This window comes from Aspergillus alliaceus (genome assembly GCF_009176365.1).
Source record: "Aspergillus alliaceus strain CBS 536.65 unplaced genomic scaffold BDW43scaffold_9, whole genome shotgun sequence".
NCBI classification, from domain to species: domain Eukaryota; kingdom Fungi; phylum Ascomycota; class Eurotiomycetes; order Eurotiales; family Aspergillaceae; genus Aspergillus; species Aspergillus alliaceus.
Window position 1 is genome coordinate 626,742 of NW_022474692.1, and position 17,981 is coordinate 644,722.

At 47.1% G+C, this 17,981-nt stretch overlaps 4 protein-coding genes across 4 annotated transcripts; 2 read left to right on the plus strand and 2 right to left on the minus strand.

Moving 5' to 3' along the window:
• Positions 1 to 29: 29 nt before the first annotated feature.
• Positions 30 to 350, minus strand: BDW43DRAFT_268198 (uncharacterized protein). Its single transcript, XM_032041098.1, has 2 exons — positions 209 to 350; positions 30 to 154 (listed from the first exon to the last, which is right to left on the minus strand). The coding sequence occupies exons 1-2, from the start codon at positions 312 to 314 to the stop codon at positions 105 to 107; spliced, it is 156 nt and encodes a 51-aa protein (XP_031903175.1). The 5' UTR covers positions 315 to 350; the 3' UTR covers positions 30 to 104.
• A 20-nt stretch (positions 351 to 370) lies between these two features.
• Positions 371 to 1,835, plus strand: BDW43DRAFT_253225 (enolase C-terminal domain-like protein). Its single transcript, XM_032039840.1, has 2 exons — positions 371 to 696; positions 746 to 1,835. The coding sequence occupies exons 1-2, from the start codon at positions 521 to 523 to the stop codon at positions 1,719 to 1,721; spliced, it is 1,152 nt and encodes a 383-aa protein (XP_031903176.1). The 5' UTR covers positions 371 to 520; the 3' UTR covers positions 1,722 to 1,835.
• BDW43DRAFT_324012 (uridine-cytidine N-ribohydrolase) lies at positions 1,836 to 3,340 on the minus strand (the record flags this gene model as incomplete). The annotated part of the gene is made up of 4 exons (XM_032049862.1): positions 1,836 to 2,495; positions 2,566 to 2,882; positions 2,963 to 3,177; positions 3,285 to 3,340. 4 exons carry the CDS (start codon positions 3,338 to 3,340, stop codon positions 1,950 to 1,952), a joined length of 1,134 nt encoding a protein of 377 aa, XP_031903177.1. The 3' UTR covers positions 1,836 to 1,949.
• A 358-nt stretch (positions 3,341 to 3,698) lies between these two features.
• BDW43DRAFT_308599 (PXA domain-containing protein) lies at positions 3,699 to 7,374 on the plus strand (the record flags this gene model as incomplete). Its single annotated transcript, XM_032046532.1, has 3 exons — positions 3,699 to 4,209; positions 4,288 to 5,095; positions 6,681 to 7,374. The coding sequence occupies 3 exons, from the start codon at positions 3,699 to 3,701 to the stop codon at positions 7,372 to 7,374; spliced, it is 2,013 nt and encodes a 670-aa protein (XP_031903178.1).
• Positions 7,375 to 17,981: the final 10,607 nt, after the last annotated feature.

Genomic DNA, 17,981 nt, shown 5'->3' on the forward strand with positions numbered 1-17,981 from the left:
ATAGGAAGGCCTTCTCATGCCCTTCCGAGGGCCTACGCATGCAATCTATAACCTTACATACAAAACTAATCGGAACCGAACCCTCAAGAACGAAAAACTGCCCTTTACATAAACCAAACCACACACTCATGTACCAATTTGCAATCGGAGCCATGTAGGCTATTGACCTTTGAGACTCCCTATTAAGCACCAGCCAACAGTCCCTTAGCATCTTTATAGCCCACAAAATGTTCCATCATTCGGTTAGACGATGCGGAGAATCTCCGAGACGTTATAGTCCCCCCACGTGGGATAACATTGAATGGATATTCCATGAATCATGTTCTTTTCTTTTCAACAAACCCCCCCCCTTTTCCCCCTTTCTTGATTGCAGTTTCTCTCTTTTTCCAGTTTCTTTTCTCACAGAGTTATACAACCTCTAAATTCTAAACCCATTGATCATTCTTGTGGTCTTGGCCGAACATTTGAGTTCCCCACGTTATCTTCCCCAATTTCCCCCGCCATCAAGAATCTAGTCACCATGGCCAAGATCAAGACCATTGAATATTTCCGTGTCCTCCCCAGATGGCTCTTCGTCAAAGTTGTAGATGAGGATGGGAACTACGGCTGGGGCGAAAGTACCCTGGAAGGTCACACAGAGGCTGTCGAAGGAACACTCAATGCGCTGTGCAAACGCTTCATAGGTTACGAAGCCGAGTAAGTCCTCAAGTGGTACAAATATCAATGGCAAAGATTGACAAATCAGTGATATTGAGCATATCTGGCAGATGGCCTGGCGTCTCGGCTTCTACCGCGGCGGCCCCGTCTTCATGTCCGCAATTTCTGGTATAGACATCGCCCTCTGGGATCTCAAGGGCCGCAGACTCGATGTCCCCATCCATCAACTCATCGGAGGAAAGGTTCGCAACAAGCTCTCCGTCTACGCCTGGATCGGCGGAGACCGGCCCGGTGAGGTCGAAGCAGCTGGCAAAGCCCGCCTGGCACAGGGATTCAAAGCGATCAAGATGAACGCCACAGAGGACGTGAACTGGCTGGATTCGCCGCGCGTACTGGAGTCGAGCGTTGAGCGTCTGAAGGCAGTCAAGGCGCTGGGCCTCGACGCCGCGCTGGACTTCCATGGGCGTCTACACAAGCCCATGGCGAAACAGCTGGCTAAGGCGCTCGAACCACACAAGCCCCTTTTTCTGGAGGAGCCCCTGCTCTCTGAGCACCCAGAGAGCATTAAGCAGTTATCTGATCTGGTGTCGTGTCCTATTGCGTTGGGTGAGCGTCTTTACAACCGCTGGGACGTCAAGCGTTTTCTGGAGGATGGTAGTGTCGATGTCCTCCAGCCTGATATTAGCCACTGCGGGGGTATCTCTGAGATACGACGCATTGCTTCCATGGCTGAAACTTATGATGTTGCTATCGCGCCCCATTGTCCTCTTGGTCCCATTGCATTGGCTGCTTGTATGCAGGTTGATCTTGCTACTCCTAACTTCGTCATTCAGGAGATGAGCTTGGGGATTCATTATAATACTGAAGCCGGTGACTACGATATCACGAGCTATGTCAAGGATGCTAGTGTTTTCGATGTCAAGGATGGCTATGTTGATGCTCTCACTGCGCCGGGGCTCGGTATTGAGGTCGATGAGGAGACTGTCCGGCGTGTGGCGCAGAACTCCGAGCCCTGGCAGCCGAAGGAATTCTTTGGTCCAGACGGAGGCATCCGGGAATGGTAATGTATTCTCACTCTGGAATGGTTATATGGCACTTTTTCTTGCATAGCGGTACGGGTATAGACGGGCTGGGAATGATTGTACGCCAGGGCAATTATTTATTAAGTCATTGAATGTGCAAATAAGTATAAGTGTTTAGGTTTCTAAGTAACTAAGCAAGCTCACGTAGCTAGTCTATATCAAATCAATAAATAGTCTAGGCCCAAGTAATCCAATTCTATCGTCTATAGATCACGCCAGCTTCCGTGCCACATTGCACTCATCCGCCCGTCTGAGGCAGTCGAAAATCATATCCCAAAACGCATCCAGATCTACTCCCCGAGGAATAGCAACTCCACAAGTGCCAGGAAAAACCTTTGATCGACCCAGCTCGCCGACTAGCTCGACGTCAGTTCCATGGAGACCATCGGTGACGACATTAACATTAAACCGTTCTCCATTCCGATCATCGAACTTCAAGACTTGGCCCGGATGCCGTTTCGCATACACCGGGTTGAGAGTAGATAGGATCACCGCTACTGCAAGAGGATCATGCAGGGGAGGCCCGCTGGTCAAGCCAAAAACATTCTCGTAAGTCGATGCAAAGAACACAAGAAGGTCGAATAGCATCTGCCGGAGGACTGTTGGAGGCACGGAGGTGTCGTCGCCTCCATGCAAGACGCGGCTCTGCACAGTGCGCGAAGCGAGGACTTGGTGCGTCAAGTCAAGTGTGATCAAAGTTGTCTTACATGCAAGAACCGGGTTACTGAAGATAGACTGGGATGCCTCAGGATCACACTGTAGTGGGATTAGCAGGAGAGCTCAATGGCGGTATTGAAAGGAAGACTGCAAGAACAGCTGTACGTACGTAAATGTTGAATTCTGCCAAAGGTGTAACATTCCCAATTCTCGACTCTTCGCCATCGAGTCGACTCATTGGTGCATCTGTAAAGCCCCCACCAACTCCTCCACCCATGATGCTCAGACCTTGAATGTGCTCTGCCACTTCAGGGAATGTCGCGAAGAGCAATGCTACATTGGTCAAGGTTCCAGTTGCTACAACCCAAGGAGTCCCTTTTGGTTGTGCTAGAAGGGCATCGCGCATTGCCAGAATCGGGTTCTTATCTGTAACTGGGGGCCTTGTAGCCTTCGGGAGAAGTTCAGTGCCGTCGATACCAGAATCGCCTGATAGAAGGGCATGAGATCATTGCCGTTTCTGAAACTTGGGGGTTTTGACAGTTTAAATAAGAAAGAACGAGGCATACCGTGGATATTCGGAGCATGGATTGCAGGCCTACAGAAAGGCTTGCTATGACCCGGGTATACCGGAATATCTGGTCGCCCAATGGCTTCCAATATCCTTGTAGCATTGTTGGTCGTGTTCTCCAAAGAAGCATTGCCGTGAACTGTGGTGATGCCCAATAAATCCAAGGAGGGATGATGGACCGCAAGGAGAATAGCAAAAGCATCCTGTATATAACTTAATGCTCCGTCCTATTCAGAAAGTGTATTATACTCACATCGTGGCCTGAGAACAGTTAGCATTACTAACTAGAGTGAAGATAGCTTATATGCTGAGGAAACTACCAACCGGGGTCACAATCTAGCCACAGGGGAACATGGGCATCTAGTGACGAGTGCATTGTGGTGTTCTATGGATAGTACAATGGATATTGAATGGGTTATTCAGGAGGTCGTTCTTGGTTTCTTGTTCAGTTGGCTGACCCATGGATAACAATGGCGGGGAACCAACTGATAAGGCCTTATCTCAATCTGAAGCCCTAAGCCCTGGAATGGGGCCCAAACAGGAATCTCCGCCTGGAGCAACAGCGTCATCGCAGCTTCCCCGGAAACTTCCCGCGAACTTATTGACATTGTATACCCCCTTGCCTACATCGCCAACTTGCTTCGATGTGACATCCCACTTTCGCTATCCTGTCAACACGTCAATTTTCTTTTCTCTTTCTGGAATCTATTTATAGACACTCACTCTGGAATGAAATGAGCGGCGAGCCTTCTCGTCCGGGGCTCCATCCGCTTTCGCATCTCAAAGCTGGGGCGACAATCTCCAGCTCAAAGTCAACAGCTTCGGCAAATTTGCAGCCATCTTCGCAAGCTTCACATCGTCCTCGGCTACAGAAGACCTCTAGCCGTGATAGCCAGGTTGATGCGACGGGCGACAAGGCTACCGACGCCTTAATCCGACGCGTCTTATGTCCCCAGACGGGTAATTATGGAAGTGCATCAACACTACAGTCCCCAGAGGAGCTGTTGCCCCCGCTCACAAGCTCGAACGAAGTAGACCGTCAGCTATATGCCTTGGTTGCCATTATTGTCAAAGAATTTGTCCTTTCCTGGTATTCGAAATTTACTTCGGATCAGATCCTCGTCAACGAAGTGGTCCAGGTGATAGCGCATTGTACGCGCACCGTGGAACAGAGACTGCGAGATGCTGATGTTTCACAACTAATTTTGGACGAGATACCAGCTTTAGTTGAAGGGCATATTATCTGTGAGACTGAGGCCCAACACTCTTTCTGCCCTCTTCGGGCGGCCGAGCCGTATCGTTACTGACTAGTCTTGGAATCAGCGTACAGACTAGCTAGGGAACAGTCTCAGTTATCCGGACTTACGCCTTCTATTCGCGAAATTTATCATAGTCTAAATCCTCATCCGAGCCTTTTCCCAATCCCAAACCCGACGGATACCCACACCGTCACCCAGCAAGCCGACCATGAAGCTAGATATCGACAACTATTGGCGAGCGGAGTGTTGGCTGTGCTCCTGCCAACGGAGGACCTAGAAAATGCCTGCTTGCGGACAATACTTTGTGATATCTTGGCAGACCTGATTATTGGAAATCAAGTTAGTGGGAGGATGTGTGAAGGGTGGTTTTTGTGGGAGAGTGTCACAAAAATCCTTGACGTAGTGGGAAGCCGGCCGAGTCATGAGATTGATGCAACAATTGCAGTACCACATGAGCAGAGTCAGTTACAGAAGTTTGGTTTGCTATCCCCCAAGGAAGACTTCCAGAAATGTCATTCGTCGTCTAATGTACAATTACGAGTCCCGGATTGGGTGTGGAATATCCTTCAGCTTGGCTATCTAGCCTACGTGACCTTACGTTTCATCGTGACGGGCATTTTTCGCGTTGCATTCACCCCAGTGACCTCATCCTCGCCTTCTCCATCTGCCACCGGCCACGCAACCGAGGCACCGGCTTCATGCAACCCTCCTTTGAAGCGTCCTGTCCTCGACTATCGACTATACGGCATGCTTTCGCAGTTACTAGATATTCCCCGGCGGATGCCGTGGTTGGGAGGGCTGCTGGCACTCTTCCAATACTTGATCTTGGCAGGCCCGGGCCAGTTAGGTGACACTGATAGTGTTCTTGATAGGTGAGTCGCACGTTTACTTTGAGAATCATTCCTTTTCTTTTTCTTTCTATTTTACCCCGCGGTAGTCCCCCGCGCTGTTTATCACTGGTTGGTTAATCAGATGAGACGGAGAAACTTTGGGTGTGGGAACTTCAGCTGTGGAGAAGCGGTACGGTTCGATATCCGAACTATGATCGACGCTGGTACTGGAAAAGTACCCTTTCCTGTCAGGGCATCTCAGACGAGTCATTGGAAGACGGCCGAGAAGCCAGCGGGACGGCGATGCAACAGATGCTCATTGCTCGCATGCTGCAACGATCACTTGATCTGGGTGTGGATGCACAGGCCATCCTTCGCTGCCCCGGTTATCGAGCCTGATTCGCCGAATGGCCCATGTACAGCCGTATTGTCATTACCATATGTGACCGGCGCCTACTGGTAACTTACCGTGTTCGTATTGACGTTACCGCCGAGTTACTCCTCGACGAATGGGCCTATGATTATCATAGTGTGTGATGCTATTATTATAATAATATAATGATGATAGTCGTCATACTCTTCGCCCCTTTTTTCGTCTGTACTCACTACGGTCGGAAACTTTGGGGTCGACTGGTCACTCCCTGCCCGACATTGGCTGGAGCTTCGGCCATTCCGAAGAGAACCTGAACGTGTCTGTCCCCCTGTCAATCAACTCAGAATGGGCTGGCCCGTCCCTTTCCGTCCCGCTCGACTCCATTCTCCGTGCAACTCCGGCATTCTGGAAACATAATCGACCGAACAATGACACAGAAAGAGAAACAAAAAAAGAAACAGAGAAAGAGAAAGACGTCATGGGCAGACATTTCCATGTCTTTTAACATGCTTGACAATGCCATTGGTTTTGTACTTCCCAAACCAATGACATGAGAAAGCAACCTATCCTTAACCTGAAAAGTGGGCGCATTCAGTTCGTCGCTCATAAATCAATGCTAAGAAATGATACATAAAATTAATCATGGCGATCATCCTAAGATTGGTTGAGAAAACAGCCATGCGACTTTTAAGGAATTTTATGGATAGGGTGAGGTTCGCTTCCCTCCCTATTATTGAGCCAATCAGCGAAATACCTCGCGGGAGGGAATTCTGAATTTGAATCCAGGCCGCGGTCACCGGCGTCCAGACGGTTTCATGAAACCTATGGTATGGCTCGGAAAGAATGCCTTCTCTTGGGGATGCGCGCGAGATGACGAGTGGGAGTCTCGCCGCTTTTCCACTTGTCGTCATCTTCAGCATTGGGCCCTTGTTAATCGCACCAATAGATGGCCCAAGCTCCTCACATTGGCCAAGCCGATCGCATTAGTTCTCCACCCGGCCAGCCCTCCTGTCTTTGTTTGACTTTTTCTCAATGAATTACCCTCATTTTGTGTTACACAACTTCCTTTCTAGGAAAAGGACCTCGATGTTCTGAACCGCTTCTCCACAGTCTGGGGTTCGACCGCCTACCATGCCGGACCTTCCTCCGTCTGCCTGTGTTGCGCAATCTGACTGTTGCTGATTTCCTGTCTCCTATTTGGAGTGTCTGGCTAACCCCGGTCGAAAAATTTTTTCTTTTGGTTGACTCCACTAGGTTCCTTCACGAGACCATTCAGAATCATGTCTTGACCCCCACCTTATTGCCCAATTTGCTTCGCGCGTCCAGGGCGGCACTCTTCCCTTCGAATTCCCGCCCAATTCTGGCGGCCACGGCGAATCAAGATAGCGCTCAGGCTCCGCATTTGCCCGTACAACCGCCAGCGTCCCCTACGGAAACGAGCTCGGCTAGCGAGGCCGCTGGCGCAAGTAACGCCAGCAGTAGAGTCTCAACGACGAGTATCTCCGCGACTGCGCCTCCCTTATCGCCGGACCAGCGCCCTTCCGCGGCCGAAATCGCTGCCATCAAGCGAAGGTGCGCAGTGAGCATACTGTCATTGGTCCCTCGTCCTGTTGCGCGGCGCTTCTTGGGCGCTCCAGCGAGAATGATTATTGGACAGCCGCCCCCTGAGTGCCAAGAAGATCTCAGGGCTCCCAATGAACAGCATCAACCGTCGGAAACAGTTTGTGCCTTATCACCTGATCTATTGTCGGACGATGATCTAGAAGGATCTCTTCTCCTCGCGACGATAGAGAATGATATTCTGGATCTATTCGCCGATGAATATTGCAACAAACATTTAATTTACTCGATCATTGAAACGGTTCTGGCGAAGCTCCTCCCTGAGCTGGCAGAGCGCAGCATCACGGAATTGATGGAAGATAGGGGCGTGTCTTTAGACAGCGACTGAGACACTTATAACGACAGACATAATAACAAGGCAGACAGTACTATAGTATAAGGGCCTTCTCACTGATAATGACCATAATTTAATGATACCCTGTCCCCTTGGGCAGAAGTATAAGAAACCATAGATCAATAGTATGGGAGACAGGCGCTGCCTCAGCTAAATGAGTAGTCTTGTTGCGCAACAGAACATAATATTTTTGATACGTTGATAACCTTATCAAACCTGGCTAGGGGGTTCAGGCCTCTAGTCGGTACCCATGGATCTTGTTCGGTTCATGCATTTTCGTTCCCCTCGGGTCCAAAATGTGACCTGCAAACCCCTGTCCATGTCCCGTCGCATTGAGAATATCGTGCACAGAACCGGGTACACCACAAATGTGTGCGATTCAATGGTCAGGGGTCAACGGACGGAATAACCGCAAGGTAATACGTAAGAAATTATTACAATGGAATCAACGGTATGCAGTAAGAATTAAGGAGGTGAGCCAGGAAGAGGTAAAAGAATATTTGAAATTAAAAAGAAAATAGAAAAAAAAAAAAGGGCCTGCAGAACAATTAACAGGTGACATTGGCTCACAGCGGGGTTCGAGATTAAGGCAGGTTAAGTGAGGCACCCAAGGCAGAGAGCCCAATGAGGTGTAAATTAACCCGTTAACCCATGCAAGCCCCAATTTTTGTCGCCAGGGACAAGGCACAGTGCGTCAATTGGAAGAAATATACAAGGAATTAAATGAAGAAAAAAATGACGCAGAAATGCGGTGTGAGATATTAACAATCACAGGACCTTGGAAGTCAGATGAAATAACCAAAAAATAAAAATAAAAATAAACAAAGATAAAAATAAATGAAATAAATCAACACCAGGAAAATGATGACCCCAGTTTTGCATGTCATCATTCCGTTCCGCCCGAAAACCCTAAATGCCGATGAATGTGGTGATAATGGTCCCATGTAGTTTCGCGTGAGCGATCCAATGTAAATAATGTTTGTCTCGTCCGAAGAGCATCACAATAGGAAAAAAAGATCAAGAAGGGGAAATAGAATGCAAAGAATCAGAAGGCGGAAAAGAAGGAAAAGAAATTTCGAAACTCATTAAGCTCATACACCACAAAAACGGACTCCACAGATGGACTGTGAGCCATGTCATACCGTCCACCATGATCGGTATCAGTGATTGAATACATTCGGGGTTGCCCTCTTCACATGTGTATCACCTGATTTCGTTTTTCCTCACGAACCTCAGAAACTATTGTGTTGGCTTAATGAAACAGGGAATCATGGAGCATAGCATACGAATGCAATATGTCGAATTCAGAAGGCCACCCAGAAAATCAAGAATTGAAGGAAACATGCTTCATCAAATGGAAAGAAAGCGAAAAGTATAGGGTAAAGCAAAGGGAAGCAAATCAGAATCGTCTGTAGTTGGTCGACTGCCAGAACAAAGGTTATACAACCAATTGCAGTTCGCATGATGGTAAGGGCTGACCTCAAGAGATGTGGCTCTGGAGGATATTAACCAAGGCTGCGAATGCTTCGTTTTTTATGTAGATGGGGTCCATCTTCGTGCTCGTCAATACGAGTGAGCCCTCCAGGCAGTGTGGTCTGTTGGGATTTTGCGAGTTCTAACCTCTCCATCAGCTTTCCGATAGTCACGTACTCCTGTGCCCCCAGACCCGCAGGTTGATGCTCAAAGTAGTTCATCACTAACTCTAGCGCCCTCCGAGCTTCATCCTGGGTGGGAGAACCAGGAGAGCTTACAGGCGAAACCGTAGCTGATTTTGGAAACAACGGCGGATAAATGGATTTCGCCTTTATTTCTGGATTGCTGCGGTTGCGCTTGATTGTGCTAGAAGATGTATCAAGGCTAGGAATAGCTTTTGGGTTGTGATCGTCCGCAAGGGGCGACTCTTGTAGAACGGGTTGAAGGCCAGTCGGTGATAGATGTTCAGGATGTTCATCAGGCGACATCACAATGGGGTCAACGCCGATGAATGGAAACGTTTGGCTTCGTGGCCTATTAGGATTGCAGTCCGTCGACGAGTTGCGCGATTGACTAGCGGGGGTAAAAGGGCTGTCCGTCACTATTGTAGATGTAGGACTGGTCACACCCGCAGAAATGGAAGATGTATCAATGGAGATAGTGCTTTTAGTGTGCGTACTTTGATAGTCTCCCAGAAGGTCAGATAAACTATCAGGCCTGAAATGCTCTTGGCTTTGGGTAGGTGACAGAGGTGATGGTGTTGCAAATCCCGTGGGAGAGATTGGCGAAAGGACGCTGGGCGATTGAATGGCAGATGCTAACGCGGAGTTGATGCTTAGACGCGTAGGGCTATCCGAATCGCTCTTGGCGCTGAAAGAGCTCTTTCGGGATTTTAAGCCCATCAAGTTATTTTTGTGCTTGAACTTTTCCAGCCAGCTATTGCTTAGCACTTTATCTTTGCCATCGGGACTACCACAGGTGTTGGCAAAGAACAGAGCCTTTTCCCTAATTATCTCATCACTGAGAGAATAGCCGTGACGTTGGTAGTTTCGCACCCAATTTGACAAAGCCTTTTCTATATCAGGGACTCTTCCCTTGGCTCGTTTGATGGGGGAGCGAGTCCCATCATCGGGATTAAGATACTTATCTTTCTGGCGGAGCACTTTTGACACAGTACTTGGAAGGGCGTAAAAACACGTTAGAAGATTACTCCATATGCAATGACAGGGAAGAAGATGTGAGAAATTACCTTCGTTCCACTCCAAATATCGCTGTCGATGGTTTGTCAGTCGGTGTGATCTAGAACAGAAAACTGGGCTGGAAACTTTACCTCCAATATCTGTTTGCTTGGCAGTCTTGTTCTCTTCATGATACTGGCACATTCGTCGGCGGTCATCATCAGTAAGTGTCCTTCGCGGCGTCGAATTGCTAGTTGATGACTTGCGCGGTGGCGGAGGCGGTGGGGGCGGAGGTGGTGGATTATGTATGACTGGCGATACAGCAGGTGGTATAGGAATAGGAGGTACACTTCCCTCTGGAAACGGATGCTGCGCAGGGTGAGTCGCCATCATACTGGGCCACGTATTCGATGGCAAGGTCAATGGAAGTGATGCGTATGGGGGCGGTACAGTCACCCCGTACGCTGTCTCCAAAGGCAGCATGCCGTATCCAAATCCATGGTAATCAAGAGGTGGTGATTGTTGGGAAGGGCTAAACCCGCCCATATCCAACCAAGGCGACTGCGCATAATCGTTATCTGGCCCAGGAGTGTCCTCTGTATCCATAGTGGCAGAGGCGAGGAATATCATGAGAGGACAATGCAGAGAGGGGGGCAAAGGCAGTAGAAAACTATAAAGGAGGTGGATTGTCGATTCCAACCAGGCCGCCAACAGATATAAAGGTGCTGGAAAGATTCGGTCAATGAGCAGAAAAAAAAGCGAGGCGAGCTATCTAAGAAAGTTGAACTCTCTCTAAAGCCAAGAAGAGTATAGACGAAAATGCATGTTCAGCACAAAGAGTATGCAATTACACAAGCAGGTAGTTGTAGTAATAGAAGATATGTGCCGAATTGAAGAAGCAACAATGCGGTTCCCGTGAGGGAAGACTCCGTTCAGCGCCTGGATGCCTGATAGCTCACCCGAGTCACCCACAGCTGTCTGTGTGCGCACAACCAGAAGAAGCATGCAGGCTATATTTTCTCTTTTGTACAGGGAAGAGAGGAATGAACGGAGGGGCAATGGCGGGTGCGCTGCGTGCGGGTAAGGCAAAAAGGCATAAAACGGAGTTAAACAGGGGACAGACCGGGGACACAGGCCCAGGGACGATCAGGGAAGAAGTAGCGAGTAGTAAATAAGGATCATGGAGGAGGAGGAGACAGTGAAGATAGATGTAGACTCCGTACTGACGATGTATGGATTGCTTCGGATGGAGGAATGAATGTACTTCAATCTGGGCATTCTGGTTGGTTGTCACTGCCTTTCTAGTCCCAGCCAGTCGTACCTGATTCGGTGGTCTTGCATTCGACAGGACCATCTTTGGCACTGCCTATTGTGCCTGTCAAGTGAAAACAAAAATCAGAAATTTCCGTCATAAAATGATTATTATAATAACAATATTAATTTCTTTTTTATTTTATTTTAGTATTATAATAAAGTAATAATGGCAAGGGTAATAATCATTTCCTAGACACGAAGAGCGACGGGACAGGCTCAGATAGCGTACCACACGAGAAAAGAACCTGACTCCGCGTGGCGATTGGGCAGCGCTCAGAAAGTAAAAAATGAAAATATTAATACCCATTGGAAATGGTGGGGAAATGCGCCCCTGATTGGTTGCCGTCTAGATGAGAAGAACAGGGGTGTCGTTCAAACCAAAATACCGCTAGTGGGTAATCCCTCGTACGACACCCCGTCAGGGTACCGTACGGAACCTGACAATGTTTCCTGCTAGATGGCTAACGCGGTTAGGGATAGTGAAAGTCATGCTCTATGTGAGCTTGACTTGATGTTCTGATAAATGGATTTTGCACTGCGGAAATTTTCATGATGTTACACCAAAAGTTTAGATACATGGAGAAATCTGGTATCTGGAACACTGCTTACTACTATGTATAAGATTTAGTGGGAGGAATTGCGTATCCGATCTAGAAGGTGAAGCAAAAATGCCAGAAGGAAGAAAAAAAAAAAACACAAAACAAAACAAAACTAAAAGGACAAAATAATAGAGGTTAAAAAAAGCAATATCCATTCTAGGAAATGAGAATGAAAGAAAGAAAAAGAAAAAATATGAAAGGACGCAGTGATCATTTTTTTCCCTCTCTTTTTTGCTTTTTGTTCGCTCCTTCGGGGTTCCTGTCATTGATTCTCTCCGTCCCGTTAGACAGAATTCTTCGAGCCGGGCGATCCTGTAGCACCTCGCAGGAGAAACCTCAGTGGGCAAACCGCCGTTTACTAGCAGAGGCGATCGTCCTCACGACGAAAATCATATACGGAACTTGGAAGTAAGAGTTTCCTCTCAGCAAGCCAAGATCATACTCACGGACGGGGAACGGATCGATAAACCGCTGAACCTAAATGCCCGCATGACATACTTTATAGATAAAGCGAAGATTTCCGACTAGACTGGCTACCGAGAATCATCTGAAAAAGGCCCAACGGCTTTATTTCTCTCTCTCTTTTCCATCACAAGCTCCGTAGTGAGAAATGAACATCTTCATTGTTTGGTACTGAGCTGACCCCACGTCTCTTCGATCATTTCTATAGTGCCAGCCACATGTGAGAACTCAAATCATAGTAAACATTTAGTTTGAGTTACTCAAAAGAAGAAAAGAAGTGGGGAGGAATAGACAAACAGTGGGGTGCAAAATGACCAGCGATTTTATCACCAAAAGCTGGACTATGGATTGGCGTTGAAACAGAGGCAGAACTTTTCGTTCCGAATCTGCGATGATGAAGCCTCATTTGGCTGATCATTGAACAATTCGAAGAAGCGGTTTTGGGGGTGTCAACTTTGGGGGGAAGACACCATGCTGCTTTAGGAATGCTCCCCTTCACGAAAGCAAGAAGAGAGTGTGAGAGTGAGAGAGAAAGCAAGATTCGCAGACTTGCTCATTAGGGCCAAGTACCAGGACCTCACTAATCCGAATATTCAACCAGTGGTAAGGAGCGCAAGGACGATCTGCACAGTACTTTGTCACAAGAAAAACGTCAGGAGATGGCCGCCGACCAATGAAGAGTCATAGAGTGATTTCCAATTTATTTTCTTGTTACATGGGCTGACCATAGGCTGAAAGGAGTGTTCGTCCTATCATAGTAAGCAGCAGCGGCATGGTTCGGGGCTTCGGTTCCTCTCGCACTTACTTACCTTACCACGGTACGCTCTAAGCATGATAGCATGAGGTCCAAGGAGCTAGGACCCCACGGGGCCCGCAGCGGTCCACTCCGGCCCGGCAACCTAAGCAATGCAAATCTTGGGTCAAGATAGAGGGAGAGGAAAACACCCCAAATTGGACAGGCCAAGGACAAAAGGAGAAGAGTGGAGCGAGTACTAAGTAACATTAGGGGAATCGCAACTATGGAGTAACAAAGTTTTGACAAGATGAAAGAAAGAATTTAGCCGATAACAAGCTGACCAAATAGATTGATTAATTGTCATATATGTGGAAAGGTTAGCTCGAGATATGCAGATAATGATCGGATGTTATTATTCGGGGGCAGAACTTACCCTAATTATTATACAGTTTAGCCCCTTGGTTCCATTAGGTTCAACACCCCCCAGCGTTACTGGCTCGCCAGACCGGGACTGAATCAGTCTATTAACTGCCACAACACCCAAAAGGCACGTTCTTGGATTGTACTGCATCGTCTGACTGGTGGCCTTCTAGCGGTAAGTAGGTGCATCATTGTGGTACATGGTTGAGTATGTGCGCTTGAAATGCGACCCAGATATACTGTACGGGATGCGGCGTGCATTAATGCATTATACAGCCTTACTAGGGCTAGCCATATGAGGGAGATAATATTGTACGCAGTACCGTATAATTATATACTAAGGCTGCACGAAATGGTAGTCGACCTGTCTCAGATACTTATCCTAAGTAGTTGAGAGTACCGGACGGGGAGAGCGGAAAACGTGATCGGTGCTGCACTAAGTATTTCATCTCCAATCCATCCGCCCCGCTTGTTCGGATAACCACGAGGGCTGTCCAGACTAAGTTATTGTATGTAATACAGTGTCAGATTAGCAGCTCAGACCAGTGCATCCTCAACTTTGGAATGTTTTGTTTTCGGATCCACTCCTTCGCTATGGATCTTTAGAATTGAACAATGAACAATGAACTTAACTTAGAGACAAAGAAGAGGAAAAGGATACTAGGCCCGGTCTATGTCTCCATGATTTACCTAAAGGTGGAACTATACTATAGATAATAAAAGAAAAAGAAAAAGAGCAGAAAAAACCTCTAGCTGTGGGAGAAGAATCCATGATTTGAGTCACCATCGCCAGACTAAAGACATAACTACGGCTGTCGCAGTCTTCCAATCGGTCTGCCCCTTCTCAGCGCTGGGAGGTTGGAGAACCAATGGCCAACAGAAAATCACTACCCTATGCAGGAAAGAGTTAGTTTGGGAAGTCGAGACCATGGGTTGGTGTCGACGCCATTGCTTCTAGTGTACTCCGTAAGCAAGGAGAATCGCCCCTCCTTTATTTCCTTTTTCTCGCCGCTTTTTATTTTAATATTTTTCTTTTTCCCCTGTTCAAAGGATATTGAGATCAGTCAAAAAGCCGCCTTGGAAGGGACCCGAAATTATAAATTGAAATTTGGTTACTAATAACAAAAATTATTGCATATGGATCAATAACAATCCGGTCGAGACTGACTGAAACTAGAACAAAAGGGCCAAAAAAGCCCGAGTGGTGCGACATCAGACACCCTTGCCCTAACCGAGAGTGTCATGATAGCCTTACCGTTTTATAAGTGCCAATAATAGATATCTGTCAGGTACGAAGGGAAGTGCAGCTCGTTTAGATATCAGCAGTGGACATGTCATGTCAAGGTACCCCGAAATATGTACATGTGTACGGCAAAGTACACTATACTCAGGTGCACCATACCCCAGACGTTTGGATAGCGGTACATGGTACGTGAGGCCTGAACATGCAGGAATTATGGAGATCTAATACACCGGTAAGGCCTTCGTCGGAATATGTCCGAGCTCACATATTCATAGACCCAAGAGAAAAAGACATCAGTGAAAGCTGAGGGAGTTGGTCCGATCAGGCCAGGTATCGTATAGACGGCCTGGGCAACATCCACCTCGATAGCGCGATATGAGCAGTAACCAGATCTGAGTGGTGTGGGGTTGGACGAGCGTTTTCCTGGACCCCTATGAAGGTAGGATGAAGCTATGTATGTAAGTCGAGAAATGAGGTAGTGATATGAATTGCAGTTCGTAATCATGGTCTCTTGAGGCCAACTAATTGGATTTCCTGTTTCAAGATTGTTACGGATGAGTATCTACCATCCTTTGGGAGCGTTCATTGTCTGTCACCGTTACAACTCATTGATCGCAACCAGTGGCTGTCATGTGGCTGCCTCGAAGGATCCGCGATACCCATGCTAAAAATGATACAAGAAAGAAATTCGAGGGGGGGGTAGAGAAAAGGAACGAAAGAAGATCCCGAGTACTGATCCGTCACCGACAGTTAGGATTCTGAAAGCCACCAGAAGGAAGGAAGAGACGTATGCAGCCTCCACTTCCTCGCATGTTACTGACAGAATGATGGGAAAAAGCACGGATCTTCAGTCATCTGACAGGCAGATTCTCATCTCAATCTTCATCTCAGACAAACACCTATAGCATAAGGCATTCTCAGACAGAGTAAGTACGGAGTAGTAACTTTGTCTACCCGTTGAGGCTGTGCATTAGCAGCATTGGAAAATATTAGATCTCAGGGCAAAACCCGAGTCATACTACCAATCACGAGTGCCTATCAGAAGTAATACACTATCGTTGCAGGCTTTTTTATCTTCGCTGATCATAATTGCCTGTGTGCTCATCCCCACATGGCTCCTGTGGTCCAAATTAGACCTTCGGTGATCATTTTGATCTAATATTTTCTTTTCCTCTTAGCCATTCTTCCCTTTTGAGAAAAATCGTGACAATCATTAATAATGATTATATTATTGTTCTAACAATCCTCATCAGCCCCTCGCCACTCAGAGATCCCCGCAGTGTTTAATAGCGCGGCAAACCAGATATAAAGCCAACCTCTTAATTACCCTGAATCAGGACGAACACAGCCTTGTACGACACAAATATTAAATTGCATACATCAAGGACCCAAGGAGGAGATACCCCAAATCAGTATAGTTCAGCGAACAGAAGATACAACGTTGTAGAGCTTTCCCATTCCTGCGCAGACCGCTTTTCCAAGGAAATGTCACTGACAGTTAAATATAGACAGGGATGCCCGTTAAATATGTATGTAGGGTACTATACTCCGAGGAAAAAGGTCACAGCGTACATTATCAATTACAACTGGTAGGACAGATGATTGGTGGTGTCCGCCATGAATTTTCTTTTATTTCCTTCCTAGTTTCTTCCCCTCCTTTTTTTATTTTCATTTTTATTATCTTTTATACATATTTGTTTATTTATTTTCTTTAATTTTTGGCACATTTTCTACGAGGGTTGGTAGTAAGAGGTAGGTAGTATCCATGGATCTGTCGGCGGAGCCCACAAGAAGTAACATATTTAAAACCTAAAATCAGTAGCGGATTTTACCAGCGACCATTGATGGTTTGTGTATACATGTATGTACTACTACTCCCATATAAAGGCACAAGTGCCGAGTGCAATCAGCGAAATGGAAGGGAGAGATACCAAAAAAAAGGTAATATATTCAAATCCCAATCCCAAATCAGAACTAAGACCTGACCACCACATTTAAATCTGCTGTAGATACAGAACCAAGTACTCAGTGGTACACTAGTAGGAGTCCCGTAAGACCTATAGTATTACGGCTACCCCTCTGGCGTCGTGACCCGTCAATACCTGTATTAATCTACTAGGTCGAATCAGATAATTAGAAAAATACTCAGGACCAGTAAAGAAAAAGGGATGCATAATCCATGCCGCCCGTGAGCAGAGCAACCCCGGACCCTGCACCTGCAGGCGCATGATTAGTCGCAGAAATATACACTGACACTCGGGCCTGGCCTATCCCATCGGTCTTCATGGCGGCACTTCATTGCCGACTGGCTTTCATACTTCAGGGCATAGGTCCGGGTTGCAGCCCTTTCTTCGTTATCATGCCATCCGGAAATAAATGCATTGATCGCACTGGGTTAGACGACGAGGGAGTTTTCCTTCTCCGCATGAATGCGACCTCGAGTCTCCAACAGCAGGGTCCTGATGCTCCATCCGGGAAGCATGGAAGGCATGGCATGTAGGTACCCAAGCTTCATACGAGTGGGTCAACTTCACCTAGCAGGTAAGGTAGCAGCAATATATCGGTCAATGCTCCAGATACCGCAATCAGGTGACATCATATGGCTGAATTGATCCTAAACGGGAATCTCCAAGAGTCATGGAGGTCCTCAGAAGAAAGGTGTAGTAATTTTCTTTTTCGCGATGTCCGCGTAAACCAGAGGACAGTGCTACAGTCGGCTTTCTTGGAAGCAAAAGAACCGGATGGAGCTTTCTCAACTCTGACAATAGTTCTTTCTAATTTCGTCGCTACTAACTTTTTAGTAGTCTAAGCCATGAGTTCTAGACCGACCGTCGGGAGAAAAGTATGTAAGTGGTCGCTTTCAACAAAGAAAAAAGGAGAGAAAAAAATGCACAAAATGCACAAAATGAAAAAGATGAAATCGTTCGTACTGTGACAACCAAAAACCCTATTCCAGATTCTCAGCGTTAACATTCTGTCTCTCCTCGTCCCCCTTAAACAGGATTGCACGAAAAAAAGACCGTGCATCACCATGAGTAGCAGCGCCAAATGGACTATCTCATGATTCAGTCATCTATTCCAAACGAGTGATCGTGCACATTCAGGTGATAGTCGGCAGAGCGCTGCCCGTGCGCGAACCATCCTCTCCCCCAATCAAACGTTCTATGGCATCTCGC

Bases quoted from the DNA above. Each gene is read 5' to 3' on its own strand.
- BDW43DRAFT_268198 (XM_032041098.1), bottom strand. From the start codon at position 314: ATGGAATATCCATTCAATGTTATCCCACGTGGGGGGACTATAACGTCT. The intron at 155-208 runs CTAAGGGACTGT...TCAATAGCCTAC, and splicing joins TTTTGTGGGCTATAAAGATG to ATGGCTCCGATTGCAAATTG.
- BDW43DRAFT_253225 (XM_032039840.1), top strand. From the start codon at position 521: ATGGCCAAGATCAAGACCATTGAATATTTCCGTGTCCTCCCCAGATGG. The intron at 697-745 runs GTAAGTCCTCAA...TTGACAAATCAG, and splicing joins TTCATAGGTTACGAAGCCGA to TGATATTGAGCATATCTGGC.